We start from the raw sequence: 26,049 nt of genomic DNA on the forward strand, positions 1-26,049 counted from the left end.
TTTTACTAAACTTTTTTAGTACGCGATAGTAAAAATTTTCTGCGTAAATGTTGAGAGATTTAAAGTTTAGCGATCTGTTCTTTTCTAAACTATTACAAACATTTCATCAACATTTCACCAATTGATCATGTTTCATTTAAAAAAAAATAATTCCGAGTATATCATTTTTGATGTAGTGATATTTCCAAAGAAAATAAAAAAATATTAAATTAAAACATCAAATATATTTTTTAGGAGGAAAGTTGATATCTACACTCTTAAAACCAGAATCTTAGCCTGTTTTGAGTGATGACGCATGTTTATCTTCACAGAATAGCTCTGAAACTGTTTATTCTCCAGTTGGACGAAATTATTCGAAAAAAGATGTCAGAGGTTATTTAGATGTTATGTAGATGTAATACCAGAAGTTGTCGGTGCATTCGATAAATGCAGGATATTTAACAGGAATAGAGTGATTCTAATTGGCACAGTTGCTCGTGGCTTAGGCATTGCCATTGAAACACTAATATTAAATAAAACATCATTTCATAGAGCGAGGACCATGTTGGGGTAGGAAAAAGCTGAAAAAATAAAATCACTGTTTTAAAATGAAGATTTACCATACGTTATAGTGCACTGGGACGGAAAAAAATTCCTGATTCTTGCAGAAAATCGATCTTCTACCTATTCTAGTAAGCGTAGACAGTACTGTAAAAATAATTGATGTACCAGGTCTTGAAAATCAAACAGGATTACTTGTAGCAAAGTCAGTTTGCGGCACTTTAAGTGATTGGGGATTAATAGATTTAGTTAAAGCTATTTGCGTAGACACGACGAATGCAAATTTAGGACGAAGAGATGGAGCGGCTGCAATATTAGAGCAAATGATAAATAAAGATGTATTGCATATAGCATGCAGGCACCATGCTTTAGAGATCATTTTAGGGGCAGCTTTTTGGAAAAATTTTATGGTACTTTAGTGGTCCAATTAATCTTATTTTCATGCGGTTCCGTTCAGAATGGGATAATATGGTATGTAGAGAACTTGGAAATAGGTTGAAAGAGCTAGAACCACAATTGCAACTAAAAATTCTCTATGTTAAAAAATTTATAATAGAACATTTAGAAAATCAACATTTCAGAAAAGATTACAAAGAATTATTAGAGTTATGTCTACAATTCTTAGGAGTTGAGAATGATATTCAAATTCCTAGGCCTGGTGCATGTCATCATGCACGATGGATGGCTAGAGCCATTTATTCTTTAAACATTTTTTTATTAAGAAAACAATTTGAAGTGAACACTCAAGAAATAAAAAAATTTTACAGCATATGTAAATTTATTGTATTTGTATACATCGAATCATGGTATCACCGTTAGCCATTGCTGCTCCAAACAATGACTTAAACCTTTTTAAAAGAATATACGAGTACTCTAATATTGATGCTAAAATCTCAGCAGCAACAATAAACAAATTGAAAAATCACTTGTGATACGTGTCACTAGAGCTATGTGCTTTAATCTTATAAAAATTAGCATTTTTCGATAATAATGTATCGTGGACGACTGAAAAGAAAATGGTTCCAGCACTTGCAAAAGAAATTCAGAGGCAAATGGTGACACTCCTAAAAAATTTTATTTTAACTCCGTCACTGTAGAAGTATTCCTGCAACTAGATCTTGATTACTTTATCAATCGACAAACTTGTCATTTCTTCGAGAGATTCAAACTAGATATTGAATTTTTAGGACAAGAGTGCAGTCAATGGAGCAAAAACAAGTCGTACATTAAAAACAAAGAAAAAATGAAAAAATAAAGGTTATAAATGATTGCGCTGAAAGAGCTGTGCATCTCTGTCAGGAATACATAAATATATTAACGAAAGATGAACAACAAAAGCAATACCTAATTCAATGCGTCGATGAATATAACAAAGAAATTTCAGATGTAACAAAAATAAATTTGGTCAAAAAACTAAAAAAATCATAGACTTTCATTGGACTGTAATTACTAGTATCGTTATATATTTTATGTACAAAAAACATTAAATAAAGAATGAAACAATCATTATATGTTATAAATAAAATGTTTTGTTAAAATTTATTGAATATCGATATATCTATTTTTTCTCTTCACAAAGCTCATTGTTGCAAATGATTAATTACAGCTGAAAGATTGGGGTCTATATGGGTTATGAGGACAAAAATACCTCTTTTCTATGTATGTATCCGTACTTATGCGGACGTGGCAAAGCGAATGTATATATTAGGTACATTAAGCTCTTTAATATAATAGTATAAATAACAAAAAAGTATTTTACACATTTGACTGTCAAAGGTTTCGCACGGTTTCGAAAATTCATATTAAAAGTGAGAGAACGTCTACGCGCAGTCTGAGTATACACGCACAGATGTGTGTGTGTGTGTGTGTGTGTATAATTTAAAGCACACTATTTACATGTTGCCTATATATATCTAAAATAGGTGATGATTTATTTGTTCATTATTAATTTATATATATCTATTCACATCTTTTCTCAATAACTGACATATCTTATTTGAATCATCATTATTTTTACTTTTATCCTCGAAACTTGAATTTTTTGAAAGTAAATGTGTTAAATTTTTTTTAACGTAACCCTGGATAATGCTACATATACTAATGACCATGAGTAAAAACTGGATTCAGTAAATAGACACCAACTTTGTTCAATGTTTGGACTTGTGATTTGTTCATTGTCATGACATATCCTAATCGTACTGAAAACTGTCGTCTTGTCATGTCAAAAGGAATTTCTTCTTTTGAAGAAGTCAAATGAATCCGTGGTATTGATACAACTTTACCCAATTGTTTACCGCTAATTATTTCTGCCTGTATACAGAATTTCATCATTTTCCTTACTATTAAACGAGTACTATTACGAAGTCCATTATTTAAATTTATATTTCTCAGCAAAATAATTACAGCACCTACTTTTAAACGTAAATTATGAGGCAGTAGACCATTTGGCGTAAGTGGCGTAAGTATTATCTTCCCATGAATCTACACTTAGATACTCTCTTATATCGCCGTGCATTTTATTTTAAATGTTATTATTAATTTTTAGCACATCATTGTTTTTCGGCGCTAAAATTCCTCTTTCGCAAAGTTTATTGGCATTATTGTAACGTCGCCGCCTTTTCCTAAATTTAATATTTTTCACTGAAAATAATATCAAATGCTCGACAGACGAAACGATAAGCTGTGTATACATTATATTGTATATGCACGCGCATCCCGTCTGCCTACGAAAAAAAGTAATCTCTCCGCTATATACCTACAAGTTTCTGGGTTTTCGGCTTTTCCGTTCCCAGGGACCTTTGTCTTAGTAAACATGATAATAAACCAAGTGGAATCTCGAGTGTCGCTGGTTTCCTTTGGAGACGCGCATCTCAAATTGTCACTGAGTTTATTTTTCCGTAAAACTATAGGTTAACAAAGCCAGCTGCAAGCTATAAAAATCCAGATAGGGCCCGACCGCTCGAACTTTTACGACCCAAAGCGCTGAGAAAATTTCGGGCGGGGCGGAAATCGGGAGATGTTATCTGCCTACAGCCGCGCACGTGTACAGAAAATCGATATTTTTTGTTTCCTCTTGTCCTCTCAAATAAATCTTCAAACCACTCAACCCCCCGCTTGCTAAAGTACCCCGGCCGAATAACGGAAAAACTATTTTTAACGACACAGCATATCTTTCTTATTTTACAAACAAATAGTTGCTTAAATATTAAGAATTAATATTGCCTGTTAAAATATTAAGTTAGTCAATATTTTCTCTCTAAAATTTAAGTCATTTTTAATCTAAATTAAGACTGTTGAATAGATACAAAACTAATAATAAAAATACTGACCTTTAGTTATTAATTAACAATAAAATTTAGTACAAAAGAAATGTCATCGCACTATTTTAACACATTACTATATGTACAGTCAATAAATCCTAATTATTTAGTTAAATAAGATTTAATCTTAGAATTAGTTTATTTACACATATGCATATGAACATATAGAAAAAACTAACCAAAGCCTACCCTACGAAAGTTATACCGGATTATCAATTATTAAACATACATTAAATTATAAATAAATAATATCAATTGTTAAATGCTGAAAAATCAAAACACCAAAAATTCATCCAAACGCTACAAAATTCTAGTAATTAATATGATTATTATTATTATATGTAAAATTAATCGCAACTATTTGTTATAATTTTTATTGTAAGCTATTTCTAAGTTAGAAGATAAGTTGCGTATAACGGACTGAGCATTGCAATAGATTTTTACCCGTGTTCATTAACGATTATTCAACAATTCACTTTGTACAAAGAAGGGGAGGTGCGGGTAAAACGGCGCATAGTTGAACGTGATTTTCCTGTAAAAATTATCTACAACACATAAACATTTATAATAGGGAATATTATGACTAATACTTATAAAAGATTGTTTAAACAGTATATTCTAAAGAGTAATTATTAAACAAATAATCAAATTACAAAATTTATAATTATTTATTTAAAAATCTATACTTGAAAATAAAAATTTTAGCGAATCAAGATAATAGTCAAATATCTTTACTAACAATAATAAAAATAATCCATGAATACTATATTTTAAACAATCTTTTATAAATATTCATTTTTGCATCTGTAAATGGCACAAGCGTCGCCATCTGTCTCGGGGACAGAGAATCTATTTTGGTCTCACCCCCGGAAAATTTGGTTAGAGTAAGGGGTCTCCAGACCCAAGCGTAGGAGGAGCCCTCGAGGAAACTCTCTTTCCATTGGAAAATCCTCCGAAAATCTCTCGAGGAGGGAAATCGAGGGATGGGCCAAAGGTTATGAGTATCCTCGAGTTGCAATTCAAAACTCACTCCGGTCCCGACTCCCTCCCGGTAAACAAACTATTCGCGCTCAGTCCGCATTTTGATTCAATTACGAATTCGGTCCCGGCTCTCAGTCAGTTCGGAAGCAACAATCGCGCTTAGTCCGCATTTCTTTTTATTTTACAAAATTCTCAAGCGCGCTTAGTCCGCATCTACATTTTTTTATTACGCGCTTAGTCCGCAACTGTATAACTTACAAATTTTACCGCGCTTAGTCCGCTTCTCAAATTGTTACAAGTTTACGCGTTTAGTCCGCTTATTGAATATATTACATTTTTTTCAAACGCGCTCAGTCCGCACCTTGAATTTATATAAGTTTGTACGCGCACCGTTCGCTCATTTATTTTTATAATATATACCTCTGAAATTTGAACTATGTGTTTCTTTTATTACTAAAAATCCGACACCTTATTCGTATCAAAGGAAAATTTCATTCCTACTTTTACTCGAGAAAGCTCGACGAGTGCAAAACTCACAGCCCAAGCAGCGGGTCAACAACAACATAAGAAAAGTAAGTAAAAATTATTTCATTTATTTTACTCTGTACTATCTTTTCCTTGTAACCATCACTGTGTGGTTTGGAGTCATTTCTTTTCCGCTACGAAGTAGAGTCAAGTGCCGGTTGACTATAAAGTTCTTATATCTAGTGTCGCTAAATCTAGAAGGTTTTGAATAAGGTAATTTGTAATTCAAACTGCCGATCAGGATATCCATCCTGTTAATCACAGTATTTGAATACACAATACTAAAATCGCGAATTTTTCTCCTTTTTCATAAAATTATACTAACTTTGCAAGTGGCTGTTCAGGATTTGCGCCTGTTTAGCAGTCGCTCCAAAGTTAGTCAAATTTCTAAAATAAAATCATCCAATAAGATCCCTTGTTTAGATTTGTTTGCATCATTTTTATAAAAATAAATTTAGCACTCTATCCGCTCTAATAACTACTCCCGAATCACACCACACGCGACAGCTCATCCCTACCTATTTGCGGAAACGCAAGGGTAAAAAGGAGCGACACCCTTCTTGGAAGTTTTCTACCGAGAATATTTCCAAGATTAAAACGAACGGATTTGGTTCGAAAGGACTGCAACCGACGTGACATTATTATTATCAAAGCAATATCCATAAATTTCCATAATTATATCACTGGTTGATAATAACTCTGTTGGAAGTAAAGTTATATCATTGTCCATTTCAAGTTTGTTGGAATATTTTCTATCTCCAATTTTTAATAGTCATTTGAAACGGTCACGACTTATCTCGGTCCTGTAGTAATTAAATTTATTTAAGAATACAAAATCTATTGATTTTACTATCTGAAAAGTCACGAACATTTACTAATCTGCGTCGTGATTCTGACAACAGATTAAATAGAAAGATTTTAAATTTTTATAATAATTCTCAATTATGATAGTTCAGGTCTGGGATACCAGGTAGTGCAGGTTCATCGCAATAAAGAGATTTTTGTTCTTTATAACAAAAATAAATATATTCAAATAAATAAATAATAGAATATTGCGTATATCTTGCATATATTCTAAGTATCACAAAAATTAAATGGGTAAATCCGCTTTGATCTTTACAAACAAAAATAAAGAGATACGCGTTTAAGTTGCGTAATCTGATTTGAATCGTATGGTTACAAGAAGAGATTTTATGCAGATACGCTTAAATTTGGTAACGAAATTTTTCTAAATTATTTTGACAAGAATTAGAATTTTTCTAAGTCTAGGACTGATACGCTTTATGATGCGATATCGTGCCTAACTCGAAATTTTTATAAGTGTAGAAATATTTGAAAATATTCTAAGTCTTTTACCTGCTCAAGGCATAAGTTGCTCAAGAGCAAGGACTAGGCGCTTTAGTTGCGCTTCGGCTAGTGAGCTCATACTGTCCGTGCGGGTCCTTTTATAGGCCTCGGAGCGAGCGGGGATCGTGCCGCCGAAAATACTATTGCATTCACACTTTCACACAGACATTCACACCTATGTACAAAACCCATTCATACAAATAATTTATAATATACGCGCGCTACGCCGTCGCCGCTTCTATATATGTATATATATATATATATATATAAATATATATATATATATGGCGTGTTGCGCGCTCTCCCTCTTTTTTTCGGTGTTGCTGCTACCGCCGCTCGCTGGCTCGTGGCGCTGCTGAAGTTGCGCTGTAATAACCCGGTGCGTTCACTCAGGCGCCGCTCTTAGCAGGTTTAGTCAGGAGAAAAATAGCGTAGTTTGGACCTTAACTGTGGGCAGAACTTAGAACAAGCTATCCGTTTATTTAGTCTCAGAAGATACAGAAAAACTGTGAAGTGTTCTGGAGCGCGGCTCGAACCAATCTCCCTCCGGGGTGCTCTTCTCTGCCGCACGTAGCCTCCGTTCCCTCCTCCTGGTAGATCCGGGTGCTGGAGAGGGACGCTGACGGCCGTGGTGGTGGGAAGGTCTCCGCCTCGGCTGTAATCTGTTCCCTCCTCCCCGCATCCCTGGGTCCGGGAGAGGGATGTTGGTGGTTAGACGGCGGCAAGGCCTGGTAAAACCCCGGGGAAAAAGGCCTCGTCCTAATCCTGCCAGATGGCATCTGGGCATTCCCAGGCCCTCCTTAGCTGTCGTCTCGGGTTTTGGTTTTTATGGCGTTTTCTGGTCCTCTTTATGGCTCGCCCGGTTTATGTTTTATAGCCCTTCGAGCGATGAGTGATAATCCCGCATTTTATTGTCTTTCTGTCGCGTTTCTATATGCCTTGAATTTCTTGCGTTTTTCATTTTTGGGATTCGCACCCGCGCGACGTCACAGACTTCGATCTGGACAAATGTGGGAACGGCAAGCGTGCAATTTATGTATATTTTTTCGATTGCGGAGAGTGTGCAGGACAAAGGTAGAGTTGTACCGCGCACGTGAGACCGCGCTGTTTTCGGGTTCGAGTTTTATGGCTTTTCCTCGTAAGAAAAGTACGTAGGCTCGAATCCGAATCTCGAGTACGCGCATCTGGCCAGCATAACATCGGCTCGAGCATGGGCCCGCGCTGTTGAGCCGAGCTGTGCGGCGCGGATGTTGGGCTCGGGTTTTATGGCGGATCGGATTAGCGCGGGCGGCGGGGACAGCTTCGACAACGAGTGCTTTGAGCGGCTTTGTTTCATAGTTTTTGTGTGGATGAGCATTGGAGAAGGGAAATTTGGGATTTCCCAGCGACTGTAAAACGATCGGCGACTAGCAGTAGGGTCGAGCGTCGATCGTCTGCGAGGGCGGCTGCGCACAGTGGTCTCAAAATCAAAAAAATGGGACAAATTCAGTCTTAGATCGAGTATTCAATAAAATCCATTTTTTAAAATTGAAAACATAACTTGATGTACCTAGGAATGAAATAGGATACCGCTTCTTTGTATTATAAACCCGCATATAAGGTTAAAAAATCGATAAAGTTAACCTAAAATGCAATCATTATTTCCGCAATTTATAAAATGATTGAAAATAAAAATTTAATTTCCAAATTAGTGCAGATATGGGTTTTTAATGTATTTTTCGACGCTGAATCCGAATCCGATGTCGGAAATACAATAAATCAAAAATCAACCCCTCCAACAGGGTAAACTCATATCTTCTCTTATTTGGAGAATACATTTTTGCTTTTAATCATTTTATAAATTGCGGAAATAATAATTGCATTTTAGGTTAACTTTATAGATTTTTTAACCTTATATGCGGGTTTATAATACAAAAAAGCGGTATCCTATTTCATTCCTAGGTACATCAAGATATGTTTTCATTTAAAAAAAAATGGATTTTATTGAATACTCGATCTAAGACTGAATTTGTCCCATTTTTTTGATTTTGAGATCACTGTGCTGCGGCGGAGTCAGTTGAGAGCTGAACTCCGAGCAGTGCGCTTCGCAATTTTTATTTGAATATAGTTTTTATTTTACTGAGTTTATTTGTGTTTTAATTATTTATCCTTTCTTCGCAAATTACGCGAGAATACTCTCGGAGTATTAACAGTCACCATGCAGTGTGTCTACCTCAACGCCAGCAGGCCAGCAAGGCGGAGTATGAGGGACACACCCTTCTTTTCGACTGTACGTCCTCTGCACCACTGAGCATTCTGCTCGGTCTGGCATGGCTGCAGATACTACCACTACATGGACGCAGCTCTCTTGGCCATCACCCGGGCTCGGTTCTGTGAGATTCACCTGCTCGTTGTTTGTGTGTGTTGTGTCGTATGATGTCAAGAATACCTTGTGGATGAAGTTTTCTGTGGAGAATGAGTCGTCGACTGAGTCTGCAACTGATGGGGAGTCTGCGCAGACATCCATCCCTTCCAGATCCATATGACTGTCATTTATGGTTTCGGGGCTGGGAAAGGGATTGCGTGAGAGTGCATCTGCATTAGAGTTGGCTCGACCTGCCTTATATGCCACCCTGAAGGTGTACTCTCTGAGGCGAATTCTCCATCGTGCAAGTTTAGAGTTTGGGTCTTTGATATTTTGCAGCCACACTAAGGGGCGATGGTCGGTGACCAGGGTGAACTTAGTTCCATAAATATATGGCCTGAATTGCTCTACCCCAAAGATCATTGCCAGTAGTTCCTTTTCGCTTGTCGAGTAGTTCCTTTCGGCCTTTCCAAAAAGTCGGGAGGCATACGCTATTGGCAAGTCCTTTCCAATTGTTCCTTGGCTTAGGACTGCCCCTGCTGCGTAGTCGGAGGCATCGCAGGTTATTATAAAGTCAGCGCTGAAGTTTGGGTGCTAAAGAAGGGGGGGGGGGCACTCAGGATGTTGGTGAGTGTTTGGAAGGCCTTCTGTTGATCAGCAGCCCATTCGAACTCCGTTTGCTTCTTCAGCAGTTTATAGAGGGGTTTTGCAATTCTTGCTAGGTCTTTAATAAATCTCCTTAATACCCTACTAGGCCAAGGAATTGCTTGACATTCTTTTTGTTTCTAGGTACCGAAAAATGCTTAACCGCTTCAACCTTTCTGGGGTCCGGACTCACACCTCTGCTGGAGACAACGTGTCCCAGGTAAGTGATTTCCTTGCAAAAAAAGGAGCATGTCTCCGGCTTGAGCGTCAATTTGGCAGCCTTCACCTTGTCTAAGAAATTTCCTAATTTATTTATATGTTCGTCCAGGGTCAGGGAGTAAAGAATGGCATCATCCATGTACACTAGCATCGCCACCCCTTGAAGACCGGAGCAGATTTTATTCATCATCTTTTGGAAGACTGAGGAACTAGTGCGGAGCCCCATTGGGGTTCTTAGGAACTCCCAATGCCCAAAGGGAGTGGAGAAGGCGGTTAGAGGCCTCGAGGTGGGTTCCAGAGGGATTTGGTAGAATCCCGAGGCTAGATCCATAGTGGAAAAGTATACGGATTTGCCCAATTGGTCAAGGATGTCTGTGATATTTGGCAGCGGGTGGCATACGTTCACGACCTTCTCGTTGAGAGCTCTGTAATCGAACACGAGCCGCCACTTCCGCTTGCCCGAGCTGTCCATTTTCTTGGGAACTAAGAAACAAATTCCGTTATAAGGTGATATGGAAGCCTGTATTATACCGTCTCTGACCATTTCTCGTATCTGTCTGTCCAGTTCTTCCTTCTGTATGTGTGCGTGTCTGTATTGTCTGATGTAGACTGGAGCATTGTCTGTTAGTTCTATTCTGTGCGTGAATACGTCAGTGGCTTGTAATTTATCTCCCGGCAAAAAGAATTGATAGGAGTATTTGCTGATGAGCTTTATTAATTTGTTTTTTTCTTTTAGGTTTAAATGGTCCAGTTTGATCTTTCTCAAGAGTGTTGCCACTCTCTTGGCTTCGTCACGTTTGTCAGGTACGCTGGGCTGGGTGTCGCTTTGTTCATTAGCAACTAAAGGGTTTTCTTCTAGGTTAGGGATTGGGAAGGTGGCTGTTATTGGTTCGAAGGATGAATTTATGGCGCATACTCTCACGTGCCCGTCTATTGATTTCACGAGGGTCTCGCCCAGGTAAACGTCGGGCCCGATGTCAATGCGTGGAAGAATGCCTTCTGTGAGATTGCCGGCGTTGACAGGAATTTCAATGATTTTTCTTCTCCTAGGTGCCAGTGAGATGGTGGTGTTCCTTGTGAAAGGAAAGGAGGATACGTCTATACGCATTTCTCTGTTGCCATTGCAGCGAAAGATCAACTGCGCTTGCTCGTTCTCGAGGAAGTTTACTCCTATGATGCCTTCGCTCTCTATCGGGAAATTGTTTGAGACCTTTTGTACAAACTGTATCTTTTTCCGGCGTTTATTCGCGCTTCCTTGTGCACGAGTTTTTCCTTGATTAGGTTAAGCGCGCATCCAGTGTCGATCACAACCGAAATGCTCCCGCTCACATGCTCGTTGCTTAGTTTGACGCTGGGTAGTTTTATTTTCCTTAGTCTCTCGGTGCTGTAGTGGACACGTAGGTCGCAGGGCTGTTCGGTTTGTTGAAACCTGGTGCCGCCCCGCTCGCTCGAGTTCCTTGCCCGTTTAAATCCGATTGTCCGTTTTGCGCGTAGTTTGATCTCTCCGCCCCTGAGTTTCTCTGTCACGAGTGGTGCTTGCCGTGGTTGCCAAAGCCGTTGCGTTGTCTCCCATTGTTCCTTTGTATACGCGGAGCTTTGCATTTAGCCTGCATGTGTCCGCGTTTCCCGCAGTTGTAACATTCGATCGCGCTGATGTCTCTTCGCGGCCTCTTCTGGCTCTCGGGCCGATCGTCATCTCGCGAATTGTTTACGTATCCGACGCGTACGGGGCTCGCTGGTCGATTTTATTCCCTTTGTCGTTTTCCGCGGTTTCAATCGTTAGCGGTTTTAATCTCGTTCTTTTCGCAGAGCGTTTCTCGATGGCTTACGATTCGCTCAGCCTCCATCCCATGATCTATTGCCTCTATGAGGGTCTCGGCATGCTTTCGTTCGACGCGATCTTGTATTTTGTCGTCCCTCAGGCCCGCTACGAAACTATACCTCGCGTTGTCGTGTAGCCCCTCGATGACGCCCTCGGCCTTTTCCTTCGAATACGTGCGTCGGGCTACGTCTATGAGCTGCTCCACGAGCGAGCTCACGCGCGTACCGAAGTCGCGTACGTTCTCTCCGCATTCCTGGCACACGTAGGTCAGTTCGCCCAGTAATTCGTTGTATCTTTCCTTCGGTCCGAAGGCCTTCTTTAAATCCGCAAGCAGACCCTCGAGATCGTCGTGATCCGGCCTGCTGTCGAGGTACATTCCCACGCGTCCCCTGCATTGCCCTCGGACCATTTCGATAAAGAACTCGCGCGCGTCTGGATCTATTGACTTGTATGCCTTCCGACAGGCGCGTATGAAGGTGTTTAGTGCGGTTGCCGGTTGCCGCCCCCCGAAACTCGGGCACTATGCGTATTGCTGCTCGCACGTCCATCGTCTTTGCTCCTGTGCTGGTGCTGGAGCACGATAACGATCTTGTCTCGGAGTCGTCCCTAGTGTCGGCTCTGATGTCTCGGTTTTCGATATCGACTGCTTCGCCTGCTCCTGCCTCGCCGATCGGGTTGATTCGCCGCGATTTCCGCGCTCCGTTTGCTGCGCTCCCTTTGCGTTTGCTTGCGCGTACTGAGGTAATTTTATTTCGTGGGTCGGACGTTCGTTTTTTATTACTTATTAATTTTTGGATTTCAGATACAGTAACGTTGACCGGCGTGTGTGAAGGTTCGGACTTGCGGAATGTTTGGGACTCACTCTTGGATCAGATGAGTATTTGACGTTATGACTTCTTTTAGATATTTTTTCTGTCTTTGAGCTTGATTCTTTGTGCTGATTGTTTTAGCTGTCGAGCATTAACCAGGGTGCACTTGATGACACACGCTTCGAGATTCGCGGGCTTCTATCTACTTGACTCGGAGCTTTACAAGACTTTGTTTACTCTGTCAACGGCACGCGAATTGTTTGTCCCGATATTGTATACTGTTTAACTAGAATTGCACTACCTTGTACGCTTTGTCCGTTGTAATAAAATGATTACCGATCTCGGTTCTTTGCCTAAATTGCGGATTATCACTCGTTTGCGCTCTTATATGAAATGGCTATAGACTTACTCGGTGGCTGGAGCCGTGCCTGTGATCTTTGGAGACGCTGTCACGCTCGTTTGGATCACTTCCTTCTTGACATTCGTCCTTGGCGTCTGAGGAAACGTGACTAAAACCCAGACGAAGAAGGTGGCACTCGTTCATGTGGTTCCGCAGTTTATCGTGATGAAATGCTGTTCCGGCGTCTCTCGTCCTGGCTTCTATGCTGCTGTGATGATGGTTTTTCTTCCTCGGCTTGCAGTGTGGCTCCCGTCTCTTCGGAGGATTTTCAAGCTTTTGCTTGAATTTTAGTGGTCGAAGTATTCCACCGCTGGGCACCAGTGTAATAACCCAGTGCGTTCACTTGGTGAAAGGTGGTAGCATGGAGCGCGCGCCTTTTGAATCGGCGTTACTCCCGATGAGATATTGGGACAGGAGCCGCTCTTAGCAGGTTTAGTCAGGAGAAAAATAGCGTAGCTTGGACCTTAACTTTGGGCAGAACTTAGAACAAGCTCTAAGTTTCCGTTTATTTAGTCTCAGAAGATACAGAAAAACTGCGAAGTGTTCTGGAGCGCGGCTCGAACCAATCTCCCTCCGGGGTGCTCTTCTCTGCCGCACGTAGCCTCCGTTCCCTCCTCCTGGTAGATCCGGGTGCTGGAGAGGGATGCTGACGGCCGTGGTGGTGGGAAGGTCTCCGCCTCGGCTGAATTCTGCCCCCTCCTCCCCGCATCCCTGGGTCCGGGAGAGGGATGTCGGTGGTTAGACGGTGGCAAGGCCGGGTAAAACCCCGGGGAAAAAGGCCTCGTCTTGCCTGATGGCATCTGGGCATTCCCAGGCCCTCCTTAGCCGTCGTCTCGGGTTTTGGTTTTTATGGCGTTTTGTGGTCCTCTTTATGGCTCGCCCGGTTTATGTTTTATAGCCCTTCGAGCGATGAGTGATAATCCCGCATTTTATTGTCTTTTTGTCGCGTTTCTATATGCCTTGAATTTCTTGCGTTTTTCAGTTTTGGGATTCGTGCCCGCGCGTCCCGCGAGAGTCGCGAGTTAGTCGCGGTATTGATAGTGGCGCCCTATTCGTTACATTACAGCGCTGTCAGCTGTAGCGCAGGCTCATCCTAATTGAAAATGGGGGAACGCGATACTCGTGTAAAATCTAAAAATGTATTCAATATATTTTAGTTTTTATTCTGTATAGTTTTTTGCGGAGCTTGTACGGGGCGTTACACATTGTTTAAATTCTTTGTCACAATTACTAACTCATATTTTATCTTTTACAGACATTATTTAGAATATGGAATATATAGCGACTGCAAATGCTATAGCAAAAACACCGCAATCATAATAATTAGTCTGATTCTGTACTTGTTCGAAAGGTATGCGTAAATTATCTTTATTTCGAAACATCCTATCAATAACAATTTTATTTTTATTTATTTATTTATTTATTTATCAACTAGAAAAAAATGCCGAGTTATTCACAACACTCCGCATTCCTGCAAAGATAAACGAAGTTATCTGACCGCAGGTTTGAAACTATAATTATAACAAAAAAAAAAATAACTTAAAAACTAGAACTTTCCATATAGCCACCAATCTTTGGACAATATTGCCCGAATGTTAAAATTCTAGATTGGCCAGATTAGATAATATTAAGGAGGGATTATATAACCTTTATACATTTTTTAGCAATATTGCTGAGGACCAAAATGTCTGTTTTTTTATTGTATCGTTTTTGCGGGAACCCCTAAAGCATCCAATCTTATCTCAATATTTTATTTCCAGATTGTGCAATACTGTACATAATTATGCTGCAACTATAAGGCAACATTATTATCAGATGGAACAACGTTTCACTAACATTGCAATAATATTCAAAATTTTTTGCATTAGTATACAAAATTTCTATATTGATGTAAAACTTTTTCAACACCGCAGCTATGTTAGTGACATGTTATAAAGTTGTTGCCTGATGGCTGCAGCAGTATTATGTTCAATGTTGTGCAATCTGGATATGCAATATTGAGGCAAGATTAGATGCTGTAGGGGTTTCCGCAAAAACGCTACAATGAAAAAACGGACAATTTGGTCCTCAGAAATGTAGCTCGAAAATTTATAAAGGTTTTTGTATTAAATTTCTATTATTTTTAAACGTTCCACCCCAGGCTGTGATTCCATAGCTTATTATGCTATGGAAAAAGGCATAATATATCATCATTAAAGTCTCAGTTGGCATTGTTTTCGCAATTTTGTAAAAGATATATACTAGATATTTAGTTTGCTCAATAATATATAACATATGCATATCTCATTTCAAATTATATTCAAAAAATATTCCAAAATATTAGTAGTTTTCTACTCTAACTAATTTTTCATCATGTATCTTTACATCCATTTCGTTAGGAACACTATTGTCATAGCTACCGAAAGTCATACAAACAGATTAATCAACATTTAATGATAGCTTATTTACCGCAACCTTTTCGTGTTTTTTTTAACAAATAATTATTTATGTTGTCTTGGGCTTTCACCCAACGATCCTCTGTTGCAATTATGGCAGTGTCGTTAGCGTGCGACAAAATAGCTTCCTGAGGTATCTCTTGAAGTATACCATTTATGTACAATATAAACAACAGTAGACCAAGTATCGTACCTTGTGGTACAGTAGTATTTATTAGAAGGTTATCACTCACACAACCATCAATTTTTTAATTTTGATATCTATTACTAAGGTATCTAAAAATGCAGGATTAGCGCCTGCCCCCTAATTTCTGTGCAGTATAATTTATCTAGTAGAACACTATGATCTACTGTGTCGAAAGCCTTCGCCAGATCGAGAAAAGTTACTAAAGTTGGTATACTCTTATCAATAGCATTGTACAATAAATTCTTTAGGTAATTTAGTGCATTTTTTGTGCCTATTTTTTTGACAAAACCAAATTGGTGTTCGGAGATTATGTTCGTTTTAGTTACAAAATCATAAAGACTATTGTGTATTATTTTCTCAAAAATTTTTGCTACGATCAATATTAGTGAAATAGGCCGATAGTTTGTGATTTTATTTTTCACCTGCCTTGTAAACTGGCACAATTTCCGTCTTCTTGAGTGCATTAGGCCACATACCTGTCTCAATGCATTAATTTATAATATACGTTAGTGCATCAGCTATATAGTTGCCTCTTAATTTCAACGTCATCAATTTATAATATACGTTAGTGCATCAGCTATATAGTTGCCTATTAATTTCTACGTCATCAATTTATAATATACGTTAGTGCATCAGCTATATAGTTGCCTCTTAATTTCAACGTCTTGAAGTTTATCATGTCTACTTCACAACTTCCTATTTGTTTGTTCATTTTTTATAATTCATAAAGGTTTTTGGCTGTTTTTTTTGGAATCTTATTTATTGCAATAGAAATTGGGTAGTGGTCTGTTATTGAAAGTCTTATTTTATATGTAGTTACTGTTAGATTGTTTGTTTTAATAAAAATATTGTCGATACAGGAACCTTTTGCGAGTCCAACTGGCGGCTTGGTGATACCAACAAAACCAGGGATGTATCAATTCTCAAGGAAATTAAATAGAAACTTTTGACTAAGATTATCATGTTCTAGTAAATCAATGTTAAAATCACCTATTAATAGGTGATTTTTAACACTTTATTCGCAATTAAAAATTTATTTATCTCTAGAATAAATTCGGACTTTGGTCCCGTCTGACCTATAAACCGCTGTCACCGCAAGATTATTTTGGTTATTGAGTTTAATACTTGTATTAATAATCTTAATTCTACCAGTTTGAAACACTTTAGTGTTTTGTTTTAAATTAATATTCACAAAGACCATTACGCCATCATTTTTGTGTATCGAACTGTAATTATAGTAACACTTGTACTCATAGCCAGATTCTTTTAATTCATATATTGTATAATTAGTCTGTTGGAAAGTTTCAGTTCAGATAACAATAGATAGCTTAGTAATTAAACTCTCAATTAGTTATTTTACTTTGTCAAAATTATCATTCATGCTTCTTACATTTATATGCATGATCGTGTCATTTTTATTACTACTAATTTTGTTAAAATTATCAACACTACTACATGATCTTTCATTCTGAAATGAATATCTTTGGATCATATCTATGAATTTGAATGAAGCTATATTTACCTATTTCGTTTCTTTGTTTAACGCTGTAAAGACCGTACTTGGTATAAGGACATGATGCGCGAGTATACAAATAATTATTTAAATGAAGAGAAGCTAGCCTTTGGCTCGAGAGCCTTATATTACTAAAGTTAGGCGCGAACTATAAGATCTAATTGTAAGTATGCCCCACGCTACTTGTCTGAGTGGACGCGGATTTGTGCGTGGACGATATTCTGTCCATGACTACGTTTGGCGGACGTAGGAGTGTCCGCTGTTACTTGCGGTCGTTGTATGCAAGTTGGTTGTGACACTTCTGTGTCCTGCGGACTCAGCGTTATGTCCGCTATTCTCACCTCGTGTGTGGACGCTGATGGTTTGTCCACAAATATCGAACTCTTACCTGCACGTCGTGACTGCGTAGCTGATGTGAATTTATTTATGCCAATTGAGGTTTAATTATTATTTATGATTCAATACACAAGGGTTTCAATCGTATTGAATGTTATGTTTTTATGGGCTCAGAGCACTTCACATACGTTCAGAATACAGAATTTGACTAAATTTATATGTTGTATTAAAGGATTCGCAAGTTCTAGGTTTTTCGGTTGTTTCTTAGAATGTTTAGTCTAATTTAATAGCTGTATTTATAATTAATCTTAGCAACTTACAATTATTATTAACCTGCACACTTGAGATGGTTCTAATCACTCGTTTGTGGCAGATGCTGATTGTTACAATCTACACGCGTTTACGTGGCAATATATAATTAAGTTAGATGATCAACCGCTCTTGCTAACACCGGAGATTCCACTCGACGGTCCTTAGCTTGTACTTATCTCTGTAGCACGGATCTGAGTTCCAAGGGCTCTCCGGTGCCCTATGCTTATACCAAGGGACGGATTTAGCACGCTTCCAAGGTGTTGGACGGATGTAGCATGCTCCAAACACTAACACTAGCAAACACCGCTGCTTCACCTTAGAATCAGTCGTAACCGCCTGGGGGTAAGTCACTACGCAAAGAGACGCTGTGTGGATCGGCTCCGGAGTTTTTAAAGCCTTGGTACCGATTCAGGCAGTTATGAAATATAGATGAAGAAGATCACGGTCTCATTAGCATTCGCCACACTAAGGATTGACGCGTAAGCTTTGCAGTCGTGGTTCGCGCGCAAGGAGTGCTGACACAGAGGTCAGAGCACTCACTTCGATTTGCGACGCTCGGTTGTGCTATGTCGCAATCAGATGCAGTATACGTCGTCTGTACGAGTAGCAGACGGCGCACTTATCTCGAGTCACATCAGTACGGAAGTGCGTCGTATGCCGCCATCTTCGGTTGCACGGCGAAATATTCCCTCTTCAGAAATCAATTTTCAAAATTTATTTAAAATTGAATAAACACAAGGGTTATTGTATAATCGCGGTTTTAAGCATTATTTGCCCACGGCCTATCGAATGAAAGGGCTTAGAGCACCTTACTTAACTTTTTTTATGCATCATTTTATTAAACCTAGGGCCGTAAAGAAACCTTACGACTCGGGGAAAAAAGGGTACGGTAACTTTGTAGAGCATGATTTGACCTTTAATTACCCCCCCCCCCCCACCCTCGCCAGTTTTATTTTTTCCAACGCCAGTTTTCCCAAAATCGCCAAGAAAGAAATGTGTCCGCTTTATCTGCGACATACTGTATAACCGACTGTTTGACATCGACTTGGCTGTTTTTTTGCGCTGTGATCTCAGGTACTTTTTTTGTAGAGGTTTTGTTTGTCCAAGAGCATTTTTGTACGAGAAATTCTTGAAAACTGTTCGATTCAAACTTCTTTGTATTTTGAGACGGCGGCTCTACCTAGTAGGTGAGAGAGCAGCAACGTATAACTTGCCGATATCAGCAAGTTACCGACCATGTGGCGCGAGCGTCGACTATGTAATAATTTACCTGTGCGCAGGTAGATGGCGTGCAGGTATAAAGCATTGGAGAGAGGGATAGCCCCGGGCATATAAAAAGCTCTGCTGCGCTGACCGAGTTATTTGCTCTATGATGCATCAACCAGGCTGATAGAATGAACTTCGATCTCATCTACCGACCAATCGTCCGGATACTTAGTATGCAACGAGCATAGCGCTTTCGAAAGGTTATCCAGGGGATTATTCCTTTCTCCAAATAGAATATCAGTTTGCGATCTTCTGTACATTATGCACAAATATATATATATATATATATATATATATATATATATTACTCTCTTTTCTAATTAAAGTCTATTCATCCAGCTCCCACCCCTTCCTCTTACTCTTTCATAGACAGGACTATTGATCCCTGCCTTGACTGAGCCGGTAATACATAGATGTGGACGTGAAATAGTGGTTCCTCCCAAAGCACCTCTTAATTGCGCAGACCATTGATCATCACAATAATTTTTAATTTCTTTTAAAATAAGTACATCTATAGTAAATTAAATGTATGATACATTTTCATGCAACAGCAAATAATTTATTTTTTATTTTCATTTTCATAAGGTATTTTTTGCACTAATTAATTGGTGTAAGTGATTTGCAGCATAATTTTTTGTTGACTCTTTTAAAATAAATGTCACATCGACAGTGACAAAATGACGTAGAAAACTATAAAATTTTAGCACATAACAAAACCACTTCAATGTTCTTGCCAGTGAAAAATAACTATATGCATCGATAACTTTTTTGATAATATAAAAATTTCTTGTTTCTTACTAAATAATATGTCATCATATTTTTCTATTTTTTTACTAAAGTTTTAACGTCTTTATTTTCATGATAATCAGTTATTGAATAATTAATTTAGCTTGGCGGCAAAAATAAAAAAATTCAAATATGATACGATAAAATTAAAGCATAAAATGCTAAAATTAAAAAACTAAAATTATGAAATTAAACAATTTCTAAAACGAAAATGTTGAATTGAAATATTAGGAAATATAAAAACCCAAGAGTTTAGAGTATTTTTGTTTTAAATTTAGAATTTAAAATTAATTTTTTTGACTCGTAGTTTTTTAATATTTTCAGTTTCAAAATTTTACCTTTTGTTATAAATCAATGCCTTATTTTCGTGTTTAAATCTTTTTTATATAAAATTTTTACTTTTATCTCAATTAGGAAATGACATTAGAAAAAAAGATCTCAACAAAACTTGAATTTTATCACTATTGCAATATATATATATATATATATATATATATATATATTTTAACCGAGTGACAATAGGAGCAAGGTAAATCACTCTAGTACTAAATTATAAAACTTCTTGCTTCTGTGTAACCTGAAAATCATTGTCGCCGAAACTTTACTTTCTGATGATGATTTTATTCTTATCATAATGGGAAAACTTCCTGTATTTAACGTGTCTTGTAGTTTGGTGGCACTATAAAAGGGGCCTGAGCAGAGCAGCTTGCTACCAAAGAGTATCCAGCTGTAGCCACGGAAACTTCGTGAAGAGAATAGAGTAATCTACAATGGACAAGCTGCAACTGTTGAGAATCTTTCTAACCGTCTTGAGTGCGGTACTTGTACACGACCCGATAACGCGCATTTTTAGTTATGATGTTTGCAGTTTGCGCACGATTACGCATTTATTTAATCACAGTAAAACGTGCAAGATCATTATAAAAGGCAAAGATAAAAAAGACAAAAATCTTGAGAACAATGTTGTTTACAAATTAAAATGCAATGACTGCTCTGCTACATACGTGGGCCAAACGAAAAAAAAAGTTTGTATACGCGCTGAGGAACACAGAAAATCATAAAATAATGTAATCTTTGACCAAATATACTGTAATCATACATTTAGTTTAGACAATTTTAACATAAAAGATAAAAAGCCTAATCTAAATAAAAGATTGATTTCCGAAATGGTACATATACACCTGCAAACTAATGGCATTAATAAAAAGAAAGACACAGCAATAAAGCGATGTATACACGCATCTAATACACCAATTAAAACGTAAACAAAAGCGATTGACGTCAGAATTGTGACGTCGGTATATGCGTGAAATCGACAAGGGAACAAATTTTGGAGCCAACAGCTGAGAGAGCAACACCTTTATCTCCTCTCCCCCCGCCGTCCGGCATGGACAAGACATATTCCGCAATATCCGCATGTACATAATATTAATATGAATAAACAGTTTTCTGATGAGGGTGGCATTGACCACCAAAACGTCGAAGGAAGAAAAAAGAAAAACTTTAGGTTTTTTTCTTTTTCCTTACACACAAATTGCGTCGGGAAGACCGATAGAGCCAACATCATTCTATTAATCACGGTTTGTTGGAAAGCAAGGTGGATGTTATCCGTGTTTTCAGCGAGTCTATCGTAAGTCGCGGAATGCAAGATGCCTGGCAAGTTCAAGCCATCATGTAACAATAATGGCTTATTCTGCGTAAGACCTTTTAATGCTTCTCAAAACACATGCAAAATTCTTTGCACACACACACACATATATTTCCCCTTGAAACATTTTACAGATCTAGATAGAATGATGGCTGACACTGAAGGAGATGCTCTGATTCAGGTCGTACAATTGGATGACGACGACGATAATTAGGAGGGGGAGCAGAAACCTACAGTCATCAAAATAAAGGCAGACGAGGTATCTTCGCGCATTGCGCCGGTAGATATGAGCAGTCGGAGGCTGTATTCGGTGATGATAAGACACGTATACATGTTAATCTGTGTGTAGTACAGTAGGTGTGCACCGCGTGTCTAGATAGCGAAAATATTTCAGTCATGTAATTTTTGTGGGGTACGAGAGCATGTGTTTAGCAATGGTGCGATAAAGCAGTTAGTGTAATTGGCGTACTAAGTTAGTGGAATTGGCGTTGAATCGTAGGAAAAATATTGCAGATGTGATATCTGCATAGCTCACAATGCTCAAGGATTTGACGCGCAGTTCGTATGGAAATACTTGATGGGACGTAAAGATTTCCGTAAAACACCAACCTTAAATCTTAGTGGTTCGAAAATATTCATAATAAAATAACAAATATCTAGATCGTCGATAGAGACATAACATCGTCTAAAATGAGCGGAATTGGTGGGAAAAATGCCGAAACGCCCGTTACGTGTGCTCACTGCAACAAAACAGCCAGGGGAAAAATGAGGACCTGTGAGTTGTGCAACGAGCATTTCCACACCATTTGCGTCGCTCTACGGTCCATACTGGTGGGAGATGCTCCCACACTCGCCTGTGCTGCCTGTGCAGTGGAATACGCCGTCGTCACGCCCAACATCACGCAGACGAGGGCGAAGTCGGCGGCAGCGACAGCAGCAACGGCAAACACATCCGCCAAGGGCACACCTGTAACAGGTGTGCCCAAGAAGAATAAGTCTGCGCCCTCATCTCTTGCCGGCTTCAGAACCCAGTCGCCTGCGAGAACACAGGCGACGTCCATCGAGGGGTCCCTCAAGGATATGTTCGCGTTTATATATTCATCAGGCACAAAACATCGTGTCTGAAAGGGTCTCACGAATCGAGAAGAGACATAGCCCCCTAAAAAAACGCCTCAAAGCCCTTGACGACTTGTCTGCGCTCAAGATTCGGCTAAGCAATTTCGAGTCCTCCATCTCTGAGCTGCAGGCACAATACCAAGAGCTGTCGTCAAGGAGCTCCGCATAGCAGCAGAACAACAGCATTGCTCCAGCCTCGGAGGAGATCAACAACCTCCACAGCGAGCTGGCTGAGATCAAGAGGAGGCAGGAGCGCTCTGCGGGCAATGTGGTGGTGATTACCGGCCTGGCCTATACCCAGGAGACGTCACTGCAACTCCTGGCTTTCTCCGTCCTGGCTGCACTGGATCCCACGGTCCTGAAGTGAGACGTGGCAGCCGTCAGGATCATGGGGAGACTTGACGCAACCAACATCAATGCGCAAGGTGACAGCAGACTCCTACCTCTAGCTGTCACTCTCTCTTCCAGTCCGCTGGCCCGCTCCATCATAGTGGCCAAAGCCAGGAAACGCAAGCTTCACACTAGTGAATTGGATGATGCACTACTGGAGGAAGCGATAGCTCTCTGCCCAGACCACCAGGGACTCATCAACATCAATGAGCTGCTTCCTCCAGACATCCACAAGCTGCGAGTCAAGGCCAGGTTGGAGGCAAAGAAGAGAAGGGGATGGCGCTCTTTCGTGAGGGACGGCAGGATCTTCATCCGTTCTGGCGAGGACAATGAACGGGCCACCATCATCACTACAGATGCTGATCTTGAAGCCGCCGACAGCTAGTATTATTTCGTCATCTGACGGTGAATGGTCGGGCAAACCAGGTAAGCTGGAGTATCTTTTCTATGAAATCACAGCTAAGGGAATATCGCCCATCTTCGTGGGGGTTGTGTATCGCCCTCCTCATTCTTCCTTTATCCAGGGATCTAATTTCATTGAACAACTAATGTAGTATCCGGAGGAAGGTAAGGAAGAAGAATGCCTTTTGGATATTCTCTTTATTGATCGACACGTTGAGTTATTACACAGATGAGCGCTCGATCTGGTCTGAGCTCCTCGCACGCGGGCCTCGCGCCTCGCGGCAGTCCCTTCGGTGGGCGCTGGTACGTAGCGCCATCATGTGTCGCTACTTAGTAGTAGTTCGCACATACATAACAATCCTCACGCCTTAATTTGGCAATAATAAATTAAGTCTCTCGGGTGCTCGACGGTTTCGAGTAGAACGTCTCACGTTCTGTGATAGCCCTAGAGAAGCAATAGGTGCATTCGGTTGCTCGTTAATGTTTACAGTTTCCGTACTCATGGGCTCGGATTGAGATGCCGTGGCTTCATTTGCAATTCCGAATGATTGATGTTTTACAAAGTTGCTGTTCGGTATATTAGACGGTTCTTTACAAAAGCTATTAGGTATTAGAAATCCACTATTAACATTGTCGGTTGACACGTTACTTTGGGCGTACATCGGATTCTCGTACGATCTCAGCTGATCGGTGTGGCGCTTCCACGTTCGAGTATCATTCGTGCTAACAGAGTACGTGACTGGTCCTAGCTTATCTACAACTTCTGCTACTCGCCACTTATCCACCGCGTAATCTTTTGCCATCACTACATCGTTTTTCTTAAATTCTATGTTTCTATTTCCTTTGAAATTCCTACATTGCCGCTCTTGGCTGCGTTTGACATTTTTGCAAGCTACTGAACTTATTGCGCTAAGACGTGTTCGCAATTTTTTACCAATTTGAAGTTCAGCCGGGCATACGCCTGTCGTTGAATGTGGCGTTGAACAATAATACAGTAAGTATCTTAGTAACGCGTCCTGGCGTGACAGTTTATCTTTACAAAGTTTCTTAAACTTATTTTTAAAAGAACGCACTGCGTTTTCGGCCGCACCGTTTGATGCGGGGTGGTAAAGAGCAGTTCGGTGGTGCTTTACGTTATTCTTGTCCAAAAAATCTTTGAAAGCTTCCGACGTAAATGTCGGTCCATTATCCGTTACTAAAGCGTTAGGAAGTCCCCAAACACTGAAATACTCCTTAAAAGCCCCGATCGTATTTTTCGCTGTGATATCAGACATTTCCTTAATATCAATCAATTTAGAATGAGCGTCAATAATAATAAGATACATAAAACCATTAACTGGTCCGCAAAAATCTGCGTGAATCCTCTGGTTAGGTTCTTCTGGCCATTTCCAAACGTGCAATGTTGATTTGGGTGGGTTTTCGGCTACTTCTAGGCATAGTTTGCAAGATTTCACTATATTTTCAATTTCGTGGTCTAATTTAGGCCACCAAAATCATTTAATAATTCCCGCATGTGCGCTATGTAATTTTTGGAAATAATTAAAACGCAACACGTACGGTATAACTAGCATATGACCCCACATAATACATCCGTTTTCGATTGAAAGTTCAAATTCTCTATTCTTAAACGCTTGTAAATTATCATCTACTTTCTTCGGCCAACCATTTGACACGAATTCGTACACCTTCGTTAGTATCGGATCTCTCGCTGTTTCTACTCTAACAGTGTCTACGTTAATGGACTGAATGTCGTCGCTTAAATAGTTCAAATACGTGTATTCTTCAGATTCCTTGTGCTTTGCCTTAAACTCGTCTACTAACACGCGTGACAAGGCATCAGCTGGGCCGTTATCTTTACCATTAATGTATTTGATACGAAAATTATACCCTGACAGAAATATTGCCCATCTCTGTACTCGGCTAGCAGCTATCTGAAGAATACCTTTCTTAGAGCCAAAAATAAAAGATAATGCCTTGTGGTCAGTTTCAAGCGTAAAATCACGCCCATAAATATACCGGTGGAAACTTTTAACTCCAAATACTATCGCTAGCGCTTCTCTATCAAGCTGTGAGTAGTTACGCTCCGCGCGCGTCAGTACCCTCGACGCGAAAGCAACTGGTTTTTCATCACCATTGGGAAAGATGTGAGATAGGACGGCGCCAATGCTCTTTGGAGACGCGTCACAAGTTACTTTGATCGGAACTTCAGTGCTGTAATGCACTAGCACATCATGTGACATCAAGCATTTTTTTGTTGTCTGAAACGCAGCTTCACGCTCTTTAGTCCAGTCCCATTTTACATCCTCCCTTGTCAGTTCATACAGTGGACTCACTACTTTTGCAAAATCCTTAATGAATTTCGCGTAGCACTGCATTGCTCCTAAAAACGACTTTAATTCCGCTACTTTTGTAGGTGCCTCCATTTTTTAAATTGCCTTGATTTTACTTTCAGACACATGTAACCCTTTTGAATCTAATTCGTAGCCTAAAAACTGTATTTTCTGCTCACTATACTGACACTTTTCTAATTTCACTGTTAGTCCGGCTTCTTTAAAACGATTTAATACTTTGCGTAAGTTACTGTCATGCTCTGCTTGCGATTTTCCCGATATAAAAACATCATTAAAATATACCGCTGTACCTTTAACGCTATCTAGTAGTTTTTCCATTTCTTTTTGAAATAAAATCTCTCCATTTGACTTAATT

At 39.4% G+C, this 26,049-nt stretch overlaps 2 protein-coding genes across 26 annotated transcripts in view; one reads left to right on the forward strand and one right to left on the reverse strand.

The window, feature by feature from the left end:
* LOC100115682 (sodium/potassium/calcium exchanger Nckx30C) overlaps positions 1–26,049 on the reverse strand; it is a 570,283-nt gene that overhangs the window by 263,929 nt on the left and 280,305 nt on the right. The window lies entirely within an intron of this gene.
* The window catches only part of LOC116417614 (histone-lysine N-methyltransferase KMT5B-like), a 144,680-nt gene that overhangs the window by 40,254 nt on the left and 78,377 nt on the right, over positions 1–26,049 (forward strand). Inside the window, exon 2 of the mRNA XM_031931547.2 lies at positions 14,208–14,303. Within this exon, the coding sequence (XP_031787407.1) occupies positions 14,208–14,303 (96 nt within the window). The remainder of the gene's footprint in view (positions 1–14,207; positions 14,304–26,049) is intronic.

This window comes from Nasonia vitripennis (assembly GCF_009193385.2).
Source record: "Nasonia vitripennis strain AsymCx chromosome 1 unlocalized genomic scaffold, Nvit_psr_1.1 chr1_random0003, whole genome shotgun sequence".
Lineage (NCBI taxonomy): Eukaryota > Metazoa > Arthropoda > Insecta > Hymenoptera > Pteromalidae > Nasonia > Nasonia vitripennis.